Source organism: Uloborus diversus, chromosome 9, assembly GCF_026930045.1.
Source record: "Uloborus diversus isolate 005 chromosome 9, Udiv.v.3.1, whole genome shotgun sequence".
Classification (NCBI taxonomy): Eukaryota; Metazoa; Arthropoda; class Arachnida; order Araneae; family Uloboridae; genus Uloborus; species Uloborus diversus.
Genome location: NC_072739.1, coordinates 135,173,773 through 135,192,748, shown reverse-complemented (window position 1 = coordinate 135,192,748; position 18,976 = coordinate 135,173,773). Strand labels below are relative to the sequence as shown.

Below are 18,976 nucleotides of genomic sequence, written 5' to 3'. Positions count from 1 at the left end.
TCATAAGTATGAGGAGGGGGTTAAAAAAATTCATTGAACTGAATAAACAATGTTACATACTATAATCTACACGAGTTATATGCATATTCATTGCAATAAAATAATTACTTTCATAAAAAAAAAAAAAAAAACAGCTGGGGAAATTAAATGTTTCTAAATTTGACTTTTTTTATGCTAGAGCTAATGTTAAATGGAGGGGTCATTGAGCACCCTCCTAAAATTTGAGCAAGAAGCTAAAACTTTTACAGCACAATACTATTAGTAAGTCTAAAAAAAATAAGGGGTGTCTTGGACTCGAGCCGAAAGAGAAAAAAAAAATTGAACCACCCTTAGTACATATTTTTGATTATTTCAGCTTGAATAAATTAAATTTGGTAGCCATTGTTTGTAATGTTTGAAAATGAGGTAAATTTTATCAAAATTTGAGATGTATATATTAACGTTGCAAGATGAAGGTGGAGATTGATAACCTGGAATTTTTCTCAAAACCACCTGGAAAACCTGGAAATGTCAGGGAATTTCATTCTTGAACTTCTGTGGCAACCCTGAATATTGAACTATCATTATGTTGATAGAGTTGAACTCAAATGCGATGTAAAAAATCCACGACTTTGTTCAAATTAGCCGTTATTTGTAAGAACCGTGAATGAGTGATAACTGTGAAAAATGAAGAAATGCTTTTAAAAATATTACTACTAATACACACATTGTAATCTAACTGGTCGTACATTCAGAAAGTTATACATACATCTGAAAAAGGAAGGTGATGATGGATAAACGCTGAATAGGTTGTAATTTATATACTTTTAAGATTTATCTTTGAGTCAGAGTTGGCAAGTTTCTGCTGAGGTGGTTAAAACCACTGGTAGAAACCGGTTAAAACCGACATGGCAAATGCCACTTTCTGCCACATTTGCGGCAGAAACTGGCAAAAACTCACAAAATGAAAAACTATTGACTGAAATTATTGACATGCAATAGGAAGTGCATGGAAAAAATAATCATTAACCAAAGCAAAATTTAATTACGATATTACCACAATTTAAAATCAAATGTTACATTGTTTGGACCCTGCAGTTGCTTCTTTGAAAAGGTGGTTTCTAAAATCTAAACAGTTTCTCAATCTAATATGTACAGATGAGAAACATTAGAATATTCCTGCAACAGAAGAGCTAGCAGGCAATGCATGATGGAACAAGCAATGTTCATGAAACTTAGATCTATTGTATATATTTTTTTTAACTGGTCCACCATGTAGTAACTAGGGCAGTGGGAGAAATTCGACTGGAAACATAAATTTCGAGAAATAGGGCCAATTTGCTTTGCAAAGCTGTGACATTAAGTACAAAATCTATGTTGTATTGTCAAGTAAAATTCTGGCACTTTCTTCTTGAGGCATGTGATAATATCAATCACAAACAATTTAGATGAAGCATATAAGTGAGCAAATTAAAATCAGAAATGCCTTTTAATTCTGTATGTCAATCCTCTTTCCTGAGCACCTATATGATTTTTCATCATTTGTTAGATTAATCCAAACATTACGAGCATCTGCAATTGAGAAGTTCCCTTCTCGAACTAAATCAAGGGCATTAGCATAGGATTTTATTTTTTTTTAAATGATGAAATGAAGTTTAATTTTTTTAGTTTACTTAAACGAATATCATTTAGCAATCACTTAAGTAATTAAAGATGCTTTTAAATTTTTGCAAGTTTCTACCGGTTTTTACCGGTGATAACCAGTTTCTGCCACTGGCACGGCAAAAACTAGTTTCTGCCGGCAGAAAGCCAACCCTGCTTCGAGTAAATTGAAATGTCCACAGGTAAACAATTGGAGAGCCTTTGATTTTTTTTCTCAATATACAATGGCACTTCTACTACCTAACAAAATGGGGTATTATTTCTTAAAAAGGAAATTACAGTATTTAATCACGAACACTTTTTAAGTAAATAAGTCATATTTTGTTCATCTGAGCCAAGACTTTCAATCAGTGGTGTTCCCATAGGGTATACTCTCAAGCTTCGAAAATTATTAAATTATGCATATGATCGCATACACATACTGTGCATAGTGGATTACCGGGAGTATACCCTCAGAAAATTGATGGTAACATCACTGCTTTCAATTTAATGTATGTATTATACATGAAATTTTTAATTTTGATAGCTAAACTTAACCTTATTAAATAAGTTCAACTGTATTTGATATGCTGAATCTTGAGAGACACACAAGGCTTTAGATTAAAATACACTGATTAAAAAGACAATAAATAACATCAAATTCAAATATTGGAAAAGAAAAAAAGAGATAACAGCACTTCACTGACATGTGCAGGAAACTAATAAAAAGAAAAAAATAATAATCAAATGACTGGGAATACGATCAGTTGTTTGTATCAGTTGAAGAGAATTGTCTTAAAATTGAAACATTTCTTATACCACCATTCAAATATTGGAAAAAAATCAATTGATTTCATAAAATATGGATGTCACTGTAAGCAATACGTTTCTTAAGAGAAACATCTGAAAAATTATGAAAAAATAAGCCATGTTAGTAATAAACAAGTTTCAAATATTTAACACCATCCACTATTTGAATCCTGTTTAAACCGGTGTAATTGCTAAAACCTGAGGTTGCATTTAAATAGAGTTTTACTGCAATGAACAATGGATACAACTCAAATTTTTATAAAATAAAAATAACAAGCTAAAAATTAATACAGATCATAATAAACAGAAATTAACTAGTAGATAAATACTTGTAACCGAGGTTGGCAAGGTTTTGGACACTATGGTAAAAACCCTGGTTTTTACCGTCCTGTCCAAAACCCTAGTGTCTAAAACTGTCCGAAAGTGTCTAAAACTATATTTTATATTAAACATTTATTCAATGTGAAAATTCAACTTATTTATGCAGTTGATTTTATTCTAATTAGGTACACAGAAGTTGAGTTATTGACTAAAATCTCAATTTTTATGCATGAGTTTATTTTAATTAATTAATTAATTTTTTTGATAATCACTCTCTTCTTTTGTTGTTATTTTCTTGTACCAGCAAGGCTGGCAATTTGTTGTCCGCTGCTTCACTTTTCCAACAGTATCGTAATTTGGTGCGCAGTCCTACTTCCACAGTACACACAAGCTATTAGGAACCCGTTTATAGGGTCGGCAACCATTCGCAGCACAACAACACATTCACATAAAAACAGGACAATGACAGGCGAGAGAAAGTACATCCATGCCCAAGCTGGGATTCGAACCCGCGATCTTCCTATCGCAATCAGACCTCTCTGACCACATGACAAGGCGGCCGGCACTCTCCTCTTATATTAATTTCAAATAAAAGTGCTGTGGGTTATTCTCGTTTTTCTTTTCCTAACTCATTTGACTCTTTTGGATTTTGAAATGTTTCAATGTCCCAGCTAATATTTTCATTTCTTTGCTTAAAACACAAACTTATACGGCTCTAGAATAAAAACCTTTAACATTTTGACCGAATTTGTGCTTTGTAGCGATACCTTTGGGTTTTTCCTACTACCCTGTCTATTGGTCAGAGGCGTCTGACTGAGATGGGGAGGTCCTGGGTTTGAATCCCGGCTCGGGCATGGATGAACTTTGTCTTTCTCCTGTTCTTGTCCTTCCTTTATGTGAATGTGTTGTGAATGTTTACCTACTCTAGAGCCGCCACTGGTTTGTGATCCCTTGAAGTCAGTACCATGTGTTGACATGCTATCTGAAAATAAATTACGAGAAACACCCCTTATCATAGGTGGTGATTATTTGTTTCAACAAGACAACGCAAGTTGCGATGTGTATTGTGGATCAATGGTTTGAGACCAATTCTGTGAATCTGCTGGACTGGCCGGCTAGAAGTCCTGGATTAAAACCCTATAGAGAATCTGTGGGGCATTTTAACTAGAGATGTATATAAGGATGGGACAAATATGCAAATGAAGACAAACTGACATCATTAATTTGGCGTGTAAAAACATTTCTTAACTAACTTTTACTGGACTTTCTAAATCAATGACTGTACGATTGATGAGGGTAATTGAAAAAAAAAGAGTGATTTTGTGGAAAATAAATTTTATTTTTGGACATATTTGTTAATGTCCTTAAAAAAAATTCCGTGTTTCACGTGTTCATTTGTGTTATGTAATGAAACAACTTTATTGTAATTCAATTTCATACTAACAGGTTTCTAATGTTTCCTAATTGCAAGTAGTAACTTATGTTTGATTCTCTAAGCAGTTGATGATTTACTTTCATATATTATACTCATTTTCCAACGTGTCCTTATAATTTTTTCTATGATTGTAGATATGCACTCTTCACATTATACTACCTATTTTGCCATCTCATATTTACCAGTAATAATGAAAAAAAGAAACTAATTGGTCTGAAATTGACTGATGGTTTCATCACACGACTGGCCTGTTTTTTGCTTGAAACCTTAAGCAACTAGTCTGGCATTTAACCTAACAATTTCTCCTTCTCATTTTTCTTCGCATTGTAAACCCAATGACAAGTAGTTGTGGGAAATCTGCTGTAATGAATGCTACATGGAGAGCTGGTTAATCTTTAAAGGAGAGCTTTAAAACAAAACTTGTTATGTATGTAGGAAGCCCAAACCTCTGGCTAATCAGCATTGGAGTTGAAATGAAATTAAAGAATTCCCAATGATAGAAAATGATAAAATTCTCAATTCTGTATTCCATATTTTTTGAAAGGAGAAATTTTACTTTTATTGCACTATTTAATTTAACCATGAGGTTTAGTCCACCAGTCCAAATATGTAAAATGAAGAATTCGTCCTGGATACTGGAGCTACTGTTTATTTCTGTGGAAATCGGAAGTTATTTTATGAATTGAATCAAGTAGGTACCTAAGAGCAAAATGGCAGTAGCAGGTTGAGGGGGTTCAAAATTATTTATTATTTCTAGACACATTTCTGAGGTCACCCATGAGAATCTAAAGCAGCAGTTCCCAACCAAGGGTAGTTACCTGCAAAAAGTTTAAAGTGGGATTTTTCGAGGGATAAAATAAGCACCAGGATTGGGTGATTGTTCTGTTTCAAAATAAAATTATTAAAAACCATGTACTATATCAAATCTACCTAATTAATAATCGTAAGTGATTGATTAACCCTAGAACTGCAAACCTGTTTTTTGTACTAATAAACTACAAACCAGGTTACGTATTTACCCCATGCCATGGGGTAAAAGCCCATGGCATGGGCTTTTTTGCTTGTAAAATATAAATACGTTCTTACAGCTGTAATCTGAGTCATAAGTACATGAATTGTTTCGTATTTTCGTAGCGAAGAGAATAGTAAAGAGCGGATGCAATTTTATCAAGGTTTAGTTGGTGAAAATACTATTTGAATAGCTATAAGTACTGAAAACCCTGTTTAACTGAGGTAGACATCTACTCCGGTTTGCTGTTGTAGGACAAACAACAAACTTGGAACTTGTACAAACTAGGAACTTGGACAAACTTGGAAAAAGACAAACTTGGAGCTTGGCTTATGAGCAACCACTATTAAACTAATTGTTAAACGTAAGCACTATCATAATATAAATAGTCTCATTGACTACTTGGTTTTATAACACATTGCTAAGAAACAAGTTGTGTTCGTCATCTGAAACAATTAATTTTATTATTTGTTTCTAAAAGAAAAAACGCAATAGCCAATTTATTTTTAGAATGAATGTTTTTGGTGGTAATTGCTAATGCTAACCCGCTGTATGGGATGAGTAATAGCCTTAAAAAGGTTAGGAACCACTCAACTAAAGTATTTTCCTCCCAATGAAGAATCATCCCTTCCTACCCAACACCATAATCATAGAATGTCATTCTCTTTTCCAGGGAGATGTCATTTCCGCTCCTGGAGAACAAGATCAAGGTGCTCCCGCATTCCTGCTTCATCTGCAGCAAGGCCTTCGTGCGGAAGAACACCCTGCTGAAGCACTACCGGGAGCACACCAAGGAGCTGGGGCCCGACCTAGAGCACCTGGAAGAGCAGCGGGCCAGGTACCTGGAGCGGAAGAACGGCACCCACGTCCCTGAGGAAGAAGAGCTGCATCAGCAGCAGCAACAGCAGCCGACCCACATCCTGCCTGATCAGCAGCAGGATGCCGACCACAACGTGATCCAGAACCTGGACTCGAACGACATCATCATCACCACGCTGTACTCCAACAACGTCATGGTGCAGGCCATCGATCCCATCAGCATCGTGCAGTGCCTGGATCCGGGCAACATCGTCCAGAACCTCTCCCCGGAGGCGTTCCCGCTGCTGGACGCGGCGCACGAGTGCGGGGAGTGCAAGGCCAGCTTCTCCTCGGCCGAGGCGCTGCGCCGCCACTCCCTCATCCACGACAGGTACGTTGAATGAATTTCACGCAAACGAGAGCCCATGTTTCTATACCTCCCAGTCAGACAGGCATAACTGAAAACAAAATGTTGATTTTCTGGTTATTTTTACTGCATTGTAATAAGAATCCTATGCCACATTGAGCCATAACAGCATTGCATAATTCTAAGAGAAAACCTTTATAATGGGGTCGTTTCCAAAATTTTAAAAGTATTTTTTTCTGAAAGAACATGCTTAAAAACATGACCATTTTTTAAATAATTTGACTAATTTTAATATTTTAAAAAAATTACTTTAATCGGTGCGCTTTTATTGTTTAACGCTTCTGCCGATGACATCACAAATGATGAAATGCCATTCACTGTTGTCATTCAGAAAAGCACAATATTTAATTCGCATCTTTACTCACGTGTACTGGCAACGATATGGTTGATAGCACGCATAGAGTCAATTTTTAATTCGCTGCTTGATTATCGTAACGTGGAAACGCAGTGAAAAATGCGCCAAAAGACATCATTTGTGACGTCATAAAGACCACGCTTTGTTTGAAAAATTGGACATTTAAAAGAATTAATTGAAAAATAACTGTTAGGAAAATAAAAGTATTTTCTGGGTCCATGTTTTTTTTTTTGCTTATTCTATTAATTTCTGTGACTAAAAGTAGTACTTTTGACTAAAAGAAACAACCCCATTATTTCCCTCTGTCATAAGAGCGCGAGTCTCAAGCTTTATAAGCACCAGACAAACATCATTAGGCTCTTCTGAAAAGTAGTGGTAATATGACTTATGTCAGTCTTGCTTTGAGATAGAGATTTCAGGCACTAAGAAGGAAAAAGATGTAAATACCAAAATTAGCTTTAAATGTGTTTCACACGAAATTTTAAAACGTCTGCTCACATATCTTTATTTTTCACTGTCTCATTTGTGAAAGGAATGTTACTTAATTATTATAAAACACATCAAATGAAAATGACAATTTCAGTTGATTCGTAATTTAACTTGAAAACACACATGAAACTGAGTCCATGAAAGCTATTTCTGTCATATCATCAAGCACATTCTTTGAATCTTTCTGCTTACGAAGATGGTAATCACAGTTGAAATTAGCTGAAATAAATGCAACAGAAATGTGCATGCTGGCATTGCCAACAATAAAATAAAGAAAACACTGTTGGTGTTGGAGGGCTGAGATGGGAGGGTAAACCGATTTGTGACATATCGCGCTTTACGGCGCAACTCTCGTCTGGCAATCCTTTCGTTCGCGCATACGACAGAAGCACGCATGGTCGGGGAAATTTTGTTTCTTAACTCTTTGGGTCAGCTTTAAGCGTTAAGTGATAGTAGAAAAAGTAATGAAACTAACAGAAGATGGATGATCGTCGCACCATAACGCAATTGATAGACATCCGTAAACGATATTCGACCGCGTTCTCATTCCGAATGTAATGTAATGTAAGTCGCCTTTTTTCAAATTAGATTAACTTCTCAACTCTTTCGGTCCGTGTAAAGTTTCAGTTTTAGGTTGGCATCCTTTGATGCCCAATCATATGCTAACGAGGCAAGTATAAATAGTGAACGATTTCAATCGTTCCTACACTTTTCCGTTCGTCAGCCTCTTGTGTGTTAGGTCCGGTAGGTGGGGAGTTGCGAACTCTACCTCCGCTTATGGCCAGGGTTTATTTTTATTAACCAATTTTGTTAGTTTATTTATTTTAGTTTCTATAGACCAATAAATTTTTGGTAAGATTTTAAACAAGTTTCCAATGTTCATTTCTTCACATTGACATTAATTCTGCATCTTCCACTGCCTGGTATTATCTCTGCTTGTATAAGCAAGTAATATTGTTGACTAGCCTTTAGGCTTTTCGTTTATGCATCGTAAGTTATCAGCAATCTCCTAAAGAAAGGTGAGTTTAATGAAACAATATAATATCAATAACATTGTAAACAATATATATTCAAAACAGCATTTAATCTTTAAATTTATTTTTAAAACGAAAACATTTTTGCGATTAGCAATACTAAAAAGATCTCGTTTCATTTAGGGTTTTGAACTGTGATGAGGTGTACATATTTTAAACGAACTTCATCCCCGCAGACTCCACAATGCGGAGGTTAGGGACGGCCAAGAATACAAAAATAATAAATAAACATTTGATTTGTTCATCACAGAGTAAAATCTAAAATGTTTCGTAAGTTTGAGTGTTTTTTCTGATAAACGAAATATTTAGAAACGACGCGTCATTTAATCTATTTTTGCGCCGACATCAAAACCTATGTTTAAAAGTAGTCTGAATGGTGATCAAAGAATACAATTATTTTTCATTTTAGAGCACCGGAGATTTTAATGTTAATTTTACTTCTGATCGAGCTAAAAATTTAGTATCGTTTCAACAATCCAAATTACAATTACAAATGATTAATAAGCCAGAAGAAGCCACTACAATCCACGGAACTGTACTTGATGCAGTCTTTGCAAGATTTTTAGATAACATACAATGCAAAAATTTCTTTGCTTATTGTAGCTACCATAAGCCAATTGTTACTTTCATAGGATTAAATAATGACAATAATTTAATCCTATGAAAGTTATCACTTCTGCCGAGCGTCCCGTGTTGCACATTTTTGAGCAATCACATTGCTAATTGTTGTCATTTGACTATTTTGAATTCCTATGATTTTATTTACCCCCCCCCCCCCCCATCTCCCTCTGCACCACCACCGTCGACCGGCCCCTCCCGATGCTGCTCCTCTAGCGAAAACCGTCTCCGTGTTGCGTCCATATCCTTCACACGCACGCATACATGCACACACATATGCACAACTACGCACACCCACACAATCATGCCTGCATACAGACACAAACACTGTATCGTAACTACATGTGCTATTTTCAGCAAATTTGCAATTCAGTCCACAACTCAAAAAAGTTCATAAAAAACGTCCTTTATTTTACTTAAAATATTAAAAGCAACTAAAACTTTTGTAAATAATACTAATGAAACTGAAGTTAATTATATCAATTCAAGATTTCAAGAGTCAAGAGATAAAGTTCAAACAAGGCTAAATGAACTAAGTACAAGAACTCAGAAGAAACAAAATAACAAGCAAGACGAATTAAACAGACATGAAATATATATATCAGTTTCCCAACTGCGCCACTTACAGTTAAACTTAAAGTTACAAAGCTTGAACATCCTCCCCCCGGATGAATATCATTCTTAATATTCCAAAAAAAACTGAAATCTAAAATTTCAATATTTTAAAGCAACAATTCCTGTAACTGCTAACTTAAAATTAATCAAATTAAACATTCATATCAAATATCACAATTAAATCAATATTTCAAAGCAATAAACTAGATTAGCCTGTAAAATTAATAATCATAATAAATTCATATACAATAATCCAAAGTTTTTTTTTTTCAAGTTTCAATATTATCAATACGTAATTTGCACAATTTCGTAATTGGACGTTTCAATTCACCATTTAATGTCTTTACTGAAACAACACAAACTTTTGCATCTGCTCCAGGAAAAAGTTTAATGATGCGACCTAATTTCCAAGTCAATGGTGGTTGATTATCCTCTTTTATCAACACTAAGTCATTAATATGAAGATTCTCACAGGGATTTCTCCACTTCCCCCGTTGTTGTAACTGACATAAATACTCACTTGACCAACGTTTCCAAAATCCCTGTAATATTTGCTGCGTTAACAACCACCTTTGCAGAGGGCTACTTTTTTTCGAAGTCAAGTCCTGTTCTGGTACTGCTGTCAAAGGAGGCCCAATAAGAAACTGTGCCGGTGTGAGGGTGCCCAACTCATTAGGATCATTAGAAATTGGGGTAATCGGTCTTGAATTTAAACACCCTTCAACTTGAGTAATCAGCGTGAGGAATTCCTCATAGGTGAGGATTTGACAACCGATCATCCGGCGTAAGTGATATTTCATGGACTTAACGGCCGCTTCCCAAAGTCCTCCATGATGTGGTGCTGAAGGGGGTTAAAATTCCACTTTATATTTTCCGCCAAAATCCAATTACGGAATTCAGGACTTGAATTTAGAATAGAAATTTCTTTCTTCAAAATTCTATCAGCGCCAACAAAATTGGTACCGCAGTCCGTACTCATTTCTTCGGGTTTTCCCCTTCGTGCTGTAAATCTTTTCAAAGCTGCAATAAACGATTCGCTGGACAGATCTCCAACTAATTCCAAGTGTACAGCTTTAGTAGCGAAGCAAATAAAAATGCAAACATAACATTTAGTTGGTCTAACTCCTCTTCCTTTCTTTATTTTCACAAGGAATGGTCCAGTGAAATCAGCTCCAGTTCTAGAAAAAATTCTACTTGGAATCACCCATTAGTTGCGATTGCGTCTTTGCCCTGAATCGACAACATTTCATACATTTCCAAACGCATTTTTTAATTTCAATTCTAGCATTGATGATCCAAAATTCTTGTCTTAATATGAATAACAGCAATTGGACTCCGCCATGAAGATGTTTTTCGTAATAATACTTGATTATCAAATTAGTGATAAAATTTCCTCTCGGTAGAAGAATAGGATATTTTTGTGATTCAGCTATTTCTGCATTTTTTAACCTTCCCCTGACTCGTAGTATTCCATTTTTATCTATGAATGGATTTAGTGAACTAATTTTACTATTAGAAGTAATCGGTTTTCCTTGTTTCAAGCATTTTAGTTCCTCAGAAAATGCTTCTTCCAGAATAATTCTTATAATTACTTCCGATGCCTTTTTCAATTCTTCACACGTCAAATAATCATCATTAATGACAGAAACCGATTTCAATTTCAAGTTGGTAAAAAACCGTAGGCACCATGTGGTCACTCGCAAAAGCTTCGACCATGAAGAAAATTTGGTCAAGAGGTTAAATTTTTCTTGTCCAGAATGAACTAGATTAATTGCTGTACAATTTCTGACAATCTTTTGTTCAGCTTCTAGATCAATTTCACTTTCTTTAAGTTGAAGTTTGGGCCATAATTCTTCGTTTTCTGATAACCAAGCAGGACCGTGTAACCATTTTCTGTTACCAATTAACTCTTCAGCTTTGCAGCCCCTGGAAATAAAATCTGCTGCATTGCTCTTGCTATCACAAAATCGCCAAGCTTGAGGACGTGTTAAATCTTGAATTTCAACAGTTCTATTGGAAACAAACGGTTTCCACTTTGAAGCAGATCCTTTAATCCAGCACAAAGTAATAGTACTGCCAGTCCAAAAGAAAATAGTGTGAACACTAAATAACTTCTCAAGATATTTTCCTAGGCGTGCTGCAATTACAGCACCCATCAATTCAAGTCTTGGAAGAGTTATTTTTTTTCAGAGGCGCTACTCTCGATTTTGACATAATAAAATTTGTTTCAATCACATTATTTTTAGAAATAAGTCTAAAATAGGCTACTGCCCCGTACGCCTTTGGGGTAGCATCAGAAAAAATATGCAACTGTAGTGTTTCTTCCACTTCTTCGGAAGAATGTGTGACCACTTCTTCCTAATTTCTGCATTGAACGTTTCGTCCCAATCAAGTCCCATTTCCCACAGTTCTTGCACAATGCACTTACTTCGAATTAGGAAAGGAGAAATAAATCCAGCAGGATCAAAGCATTTAGCCGCTGTCTAACACAACTCTTTTGCTACATTTTAAGGGTTTTTAAATCATGTCTAATAGAGGCATTAGCTCCAGTCCTAAAACATCATTATCATTGTCCCAATTTATACCTAATACTTGAAAAGGCTTTTTTTGTATTTTCCTCCGTACTTACGCAAAAGTCAGATTTATGCCATTCATTTTTTAATTCAACTGAATTAGTCTGAAATTTTCTGAGATTCATACCCGCTTCTTCCAAGATCGTAACAGCTTCAGAGGGTAATTTAACAGCAGATTCAACAGTTTCAGAACCAAAAAATAAATCGTCCACGTAAAGTGAAGTGTTAAGCATGTTGTATGTTTCAAAATTACTTTTTTCGTATTTTCTTATGTGATACTTAATAGTGGAGGCTAAAATAAAGGGACTACTCGTCACACCAAAGTGGACACGAGTCATTCGATAAGATTTGGTTTCTTTGCTACTGTCGCAATTTTCAAAATATAAGAATCTCGAGTAATCCCTATCTTCTTCTGCAATTTTAAGTTGGAGAAAAGCTTTCTCGATATCAGCGGAAAATCCTATTTTATTTTTTCGAAATTTTAATATGACATCTAAAATGTTTGGATTTAAATTCGGTCTCGAATCAAGACATTCATTAAGCGAGTTACAATTAGTTGATTTTGATGAGGCATCATAAACAGTCCTAACCTTTGTCGTTGATTTTTCTTTTCTTACTACAGGTCTGTGCGGTATATAATAACTTTTTGTATCACGCGTTTTACTTTTACATGATTCAATTACACCGCCTCTTAACTGTTCTAGCATAATAGCATTGTAATTTTCCAGCAACCATTCGTTTTTATATAATTTAGATTTTAAATTTTCGAAACGGTACTCTGCAATCTTAAAGTTATTGCTTAACGGAAGTTCATGGGGTTTCCACAAAAGTTTCGTTTTATACCTACCATCGACAAATTTTAGGTTATCTTCGAAATCTTTCACGATAGCCAAATCTGAATTATTTGCCTCGTTAGCTATTATATCTAGCGATTCCAAACTCCAAAATTTTTTTATTTCATTGTTTAATTCTGCATCAGCTGTGCTCATAAAATGCACTCCCGCTGTTGAGTTAAAGTTTTCCGATTCCAGTGGGCCCTGAACAGTATGTCCGAATATAGTTTCACTGATAAACAACCCACCCGGTAACTGTTTAACTTCACCCCTCATAGTTCGCCAAGCATAATCAGAGCCTAACAGGATTCCTATTTTATCTTTAGGGTTACACAATTTATACCCTTGTGAGCAAAGAAGTCTGTGAAGGTCGCGAGGAGCTTGTTTCAATTTTGTGCAAGTGATAACATCTGTAACAAGAGCTTCAATTTTCAGGGAGCTAGAATTAAATATGCTGCGTAACTCCACTGACACAACATCATAAATAATTTCTTGGGGTTTAGGCTGACCAAAAGAATAGATCATTAGTTTTTCTTTCCTAATTGGTTTTAAGTTTAAAGAGTTTACTAGTTTTCTCGTTAAAAATGTCCTTTCACTTCCAGGGTCAATAAAACAATTTACTAGTTCTTTACCGCTATTAGCTGGTATAGCAACAACGCAAGTCTGCAAAAGTGTCGCTTTAAATTCCTTAGATGTTTCAGATTGCCTTAGAGACACTAGAGTATTTGTATTAGAATTACTAGAAGGTTTGGCTTAATTTGCAAAACAATGTGTTATGACTAAATTCATTACAAAAGTTATATTTATCAATATTACTTCTGCATTCAGCGGAAAGATGGTTTTTACGAAAACATTTATAACAACGACCTTCTTTCTTAAGTATTTGTCTTTTAACATTGTCTGCTACGACGTCACAATTATTAGAAAAATGATTATTATGAGATTTACAAAATATACAAAACAATTTGTCTGCTAATATATTTTGAGATGTATTTAAAGTCATTGTTGAAATGCTTCCCTTCCCAAAACGTGGGTTCTGTTTTTGACCAGTATTAGGTTTAGCGCTAGAGTCATTGCATACTTTATTGGAGCTACAAGAGTCAACAGAACAGTACAAACAGTCGACATTACTTATTCACGACACTTAATTTCATTTCTCAAAAAATTAAGCAATTCAGAAACGTCCTTACCGTTTTCGGGTTTACACTTGCGATGAAAATCTAACATCATATCTTGAGGTAGTAATTTCATAAGAATTGGATTCAATAAATGACCGTATGAACCAGATGTAACTCAAAGATTTTGCAAACTTCTAATGTTAACTTCGCACTGGTCGTGCAATTCCCGTAGACCGCTTAAATTTGAAGAATTTTTAACGGGTTGAAGGTTCAGTAGATTATTCATGTGAGTGTTTATAATGAGATCGGTTTCACCGAAACGCTGCTTCAAAAGCTCAAGATACGACTCGTAATTCTCTTCAGAAAGTTGAAATCCTTTCACAACATTGTAAGCTTGTCCAGTTAACAGTGATTTCAAGTAGGAAAATTTTTCAATTTTACTCAGCGATTTGTTTTGATGAATTGATATCTGGAAACTGTTAAAGAATTTTAACTCTGAACTAGGATCACCAGAAAATTTATCAATTCGTAATTTAGGCAATTTCATGTTAGAAGCACCTGTTTCAGAAACAGTCGAGTTCAACAAAGAACTTTCGTTGCAACTATTGTCCTTATTTAACTTCTTAATCCGCTGTTCAATTTTAAACTTGGCGGACAAAATTTGCTCTGAGTATTTTCCGCAAGTTTCAAGTTCTTTTTCAAAGCCCTCGGCTTCAGTCCATTGCTTTTCAATTTCCGAATTTAATGTTCTCAACAAGTCTTTTTTTCAAGAAAATGTTCATTAAGTTCCAAAAGTTCTTCCACATCAGTTTCTTCAATATCACTAGTTAAAGCAGCCTCTAATTTTGTAAGTAATTTAGTTCAACGTGCCCGCACGTATTGTCGCTTAACTTTCAATTTGTCAACTGATTCCATTCTCAAAAGACTTAATTATTTACAGTTGGAATATATTTCAACAGCTTACCTTCGCTGTACAGGTTTTTCTTGCATAAATATCACGTCCTGGTCACCAAAAACATGTATCGTAACTACATGTGCTATTTTCAGCAAATTTGCAATTCAGTCCACAACTCAAAAGAGTTCATAAAAACGTCCTTTATCTTACTTAAAATATTAAAAGCAACTAAAACTTTTGTAAATAATACTAATGAAACTAAAGTTAATTGTATCAATTCAAGATTTCAAGAGATAAAGTTCAAACAAGGCTAAATAAACTAAGTACAAGAACTCAGAAGAAACAAAATAACAAGCAAGACAAATTAAACAGACATGCAATATATATATATCAGTTTCCCAACTGCGCCACCTACAGTTAACTTAAAGTTACAAAGCTTGAACAAACACACTCGCCTACATACACACTCGTAATTGCGAAAAACATAATTTGAATTCCAAATGTCAAAATTCAAATTAATTTTTATTTGTTTTTTTTTTCCAACAGGCACCAGACGTTTTCCTGTGACACCTGCTGCGCCGTCTTCCCTTCCAAGAACGAGCTCCGGACGCACGACGCCATCCACCGGCGGCACACCTGCGCGGACTGCGACGGGAGCTTCGAGACCCGGGGCGAGCTGGAGCGTCACCGGCTCTCGCACAAGGGCAACCCGGGCAGCTACGTGTGCGACGTCTGCTTCAACGACTTCGCGAGCAAGAAGTCGCTCAAGGTCCACGCCCGCGTCCACAAGCTGGAGTCCCAGACCCGGGAGAAGTACATCTGCGAGTTCTGCGCCGAGATGTTCGAGGAGGAGAGCGACCTCAAGCTGCACTACCTGTCGCATCCCGAGGAGCGGCCGTTCGTCTGCGAAGTGTGCAATGACAGTTTCGCCGACTGCGGTGCATACGAGAAGCACCGGCTGAAACATGCGGGACCCGAGCATGAGTTCTGTTGCCCGCTGTGCGACGAATACCTCGCCACCGAACGGGAGCTCCATCTCCACAAGCTCGGCCACGACTTCAGCAGGAAGACGAACAACTCGTGCGACGTGTGCAGTAAGAAGTTCAAGAGCAAGGCGGACTACGACAAGCACAAGGAGATGCACATGAAGCAAAAGATATTCGTGTGCAGCGTCTGCGACGACGCCTTCCGGGAGAAGTCCGAGTATGAGAAGCACAAGAGGAAGCACCTGAAGCGGGGAAGGGGAAAAAAGGGCGTCGACGCTGAAGGTGGGAAGGGGTCCAAGAAGAAGTGCCGCGCCGAGGAGGACGTGGTCTGCGAGATATGCGACGAAAGCGTCGCGTCCGACGAGTACGAGAACCACCTGTTCATGCACGGGGAGGGCAAGACGCACACTTGCCGGATCTGCAGCGAGACCTTCATGTTCAAGGACGACTTGGCCCAGCACACGCGGACTGCACACGTCGCGGACCGACCCTTCTCCTGCAATATCTGCGACGAGAGTTTCCGGTTCAAGAGCGACCTGCGCGAACACAGGCAGGTTCACGGCCGAAAGAAGCCGAACCGCGTCGAAGAATACGAGATCTCCAAGCCTAAGAGGAAACCTCGCTCGCGCAAGTCGTCCGCTGTCGAGGAAGACTCCTTTTCCCAAGGAAGACTTCCAGACCAGATCCTCGAGTTAGCGGCGTCATGCCGTCACTGCCGCTCGGAGTTCGGCTCCAAGGCGGAGCTCTCGGAGCACGCCGACTCGTGCCCCAAGGGGAGGCCACACCTGTGCAAGAACTGCGACCGGCGTTTCCGGTCAAAGGAAGAACTGCTGGTGCACAAGAAGGTGCACAGCAGGCGGCAGCCATTCATCTGCAAGGTGTGCAACGAGGGCTTCCGGTGTCGGGAGGCGCTGGAGGAGCACGGCGCGACGCACGACACGAGTCCCACCTTCCCTTGCAATATCTGCGAGGCGGTTTTCCCGACGCGGGAGGCGCTACGGGAGCACAAGCAGGGGGACCACAGCGGCGAGATCGCCTACATTTGCAGCGTGTGCGAGGCCACCTTCGAGGAGAAGGCAGAGTTCCGGGCGCACCGGGCCACGCACGGCGTCATCCCGCACCAGTGCAAGGTGTGCGGGGAGACCTTCGGCGAGCGGAGGGAACTGAAGCGCCACTACCTGAAGCACATACTGGAGCGGCCCAACTTGTGCCGCATCTGCAATGCCCCCTTCGTGCAGTGGGCCGCACTCCGCAGCCACTACCTCGGCCACACCCGCAACTGAGCCGCAAGATGCCATTCCGGCGGAGTTTAAATGTCATTCCTGGAAATGTGGCAGTCGGCATGCGTTGCCCGGCAGAAACTTACGCTCGAAGCAGGGCTCTCAACTCCCTCCCCCCTAAAAATCCCATTTTTAGTTTCAAGTCCCTAAAAGTCCCTTTTTTAAAAAAAATACATGGTTCATTTCTTTTCTACTCCCTTTTGTGTTGCAAGTATCCAAAAGTTCGGGGTTTTCTCTTCATACTATGGTTCTTTTCCCTAAAAATCCATTTTTTAGTTTCAACTTCCTCAAAGTCAGTTTTTTCAAAATCTCGTCCCTTTTTCCTTTTAAAATGTCATTTTCAGTTTGAATTTTGCTTCTAACCTTTTATCCATTAGAGTTTTTTCTCTAAAATAGAGGAATGTATTGTTCACGCTTCTACAATGATTTGTAAATTTTAAATCAAATGCGCTTTGGCAGGTGAATATATTCATTCAGCATAGTTTCTTGTTCTAGGCAAAAGGTGGCTGGTAATTCAAATCATCAGCCAAGTGACTGATGACTGCCGCTTAGTGCATCCCTAGTTTTACACTTCAGAAGTTAAGATTAAGGTTCCCTTTTTTCAGAATTTTGAGTCTCTTTTCTCCCTAGGGATAAACTAAAAATCTGTTGAGAGCCCTGAAAGTGCCATTTTATTTGACTATTTTAACCTCTTCTGCCCCAATAACCACATTGTAAAAGTTTTCATTCAATGTTATGTTCTACCGCAACCGTTTTCCACAATTATCGAAAACTGCTCTCATACATACTCCAAAATTTAATGAAAGATTTGAGTCCAAATTAAGTAGAAATTCAAGCTCTTAAATGAATAGTATAAAAGAAATGCTTCGTTTTTGTTTTCATGCATTATATTGCACCGAAAAGAAAAAATCCAAAAGTACTCCTCCAGGTCTTAAAGACTCGTTTTAAATACTTTGAAATAGAAAGCTCTTAATTTGCTAAAATTGCGAAAGGCATCTTTGTTTTACTGCTTATATACTGCTGTCAGTGGAACACTGAACAGTTTGAATTGAGATAAATATTTTTACAAAAAATTTTATTTTATTATATACCCAAGTAGCACAAGCTTTTTAAACTGGTTGTAAACGTTGAAAAACCATTTTAAAACGTTTATTAAACGTTGCGGGGGCTACCTGGGTAAATAAGTAACTTATCATAAATAGCAATAGTATCTAGGTGTTACAAAAAAAAATTACAAATTAGTTAGCTAGCTTTACAGGTTCATCAACAAAACAAAAGGAGCAGATTTCTGCCTTTTAAGGTATTTTTCTCATTTTTCCATGGGTGGAAGTTTCCCAACGTGATACTATTCTCAAGGTGCGATGTGAAACTTTCAGCCGGAATCTTCCAGTCCCACATTCAATTTTAGCCCTTGTGGTTGTAGTTAGGGTAAAAAGTACAAATAAAATTTTTAAGAAAATGACTGACGAAGCTGTGTGTTCACCGAACCTCTGTCTGCTTACTGATGTTTGAACTTGCTTGAAAAATTAAAAAACACTCATACATACCAACAACCACTGTTATGTGTAACTAAGTTAAAACTGCAAGAAACACAGTGCAGGCCAAATTATTAGACTAAGACTTTTAAAAGCAAATTCTTTATTGTTTACATAACTATAGACACATTAACGAACAGTGAAATAATTATCAAATATTTAGTATGTATTCCCCTGTTCTTGATGAGCATTTTAAGTCTTTTTGGCATACTTTTCACAAAGTTT

General features: G+C 37.2%; 1 protein-coding gene across 1 annotated transcript; it reads left to right on the top strand.

Moving 5' to 3' along the window:
• Positions 1–1,889: 1,889 nt before the first annotated feature.
• On the top strand, positions 1,890–17,315 carry LOC129230515 (zinc finger protein 271-like). The gene is made up of 4 exons (XM_054864918.1): positions 1,890–1,894; positions 5,869–6,384; positions 15,497–16,205; positions 16,254–17,315. The coding sequence occupies exons 1-4, from the start codon at positions 1,890–1,892 to the stop codon at positions 17,217–17,219; spliced, it is 2,196 nt and encodes a 731-aa protein (XP_054720893.1). The 3' UTR covers positions 17,220–17,315.
• Positions 17,316–18,976: the final 1,661 nt, after the last annotated feature.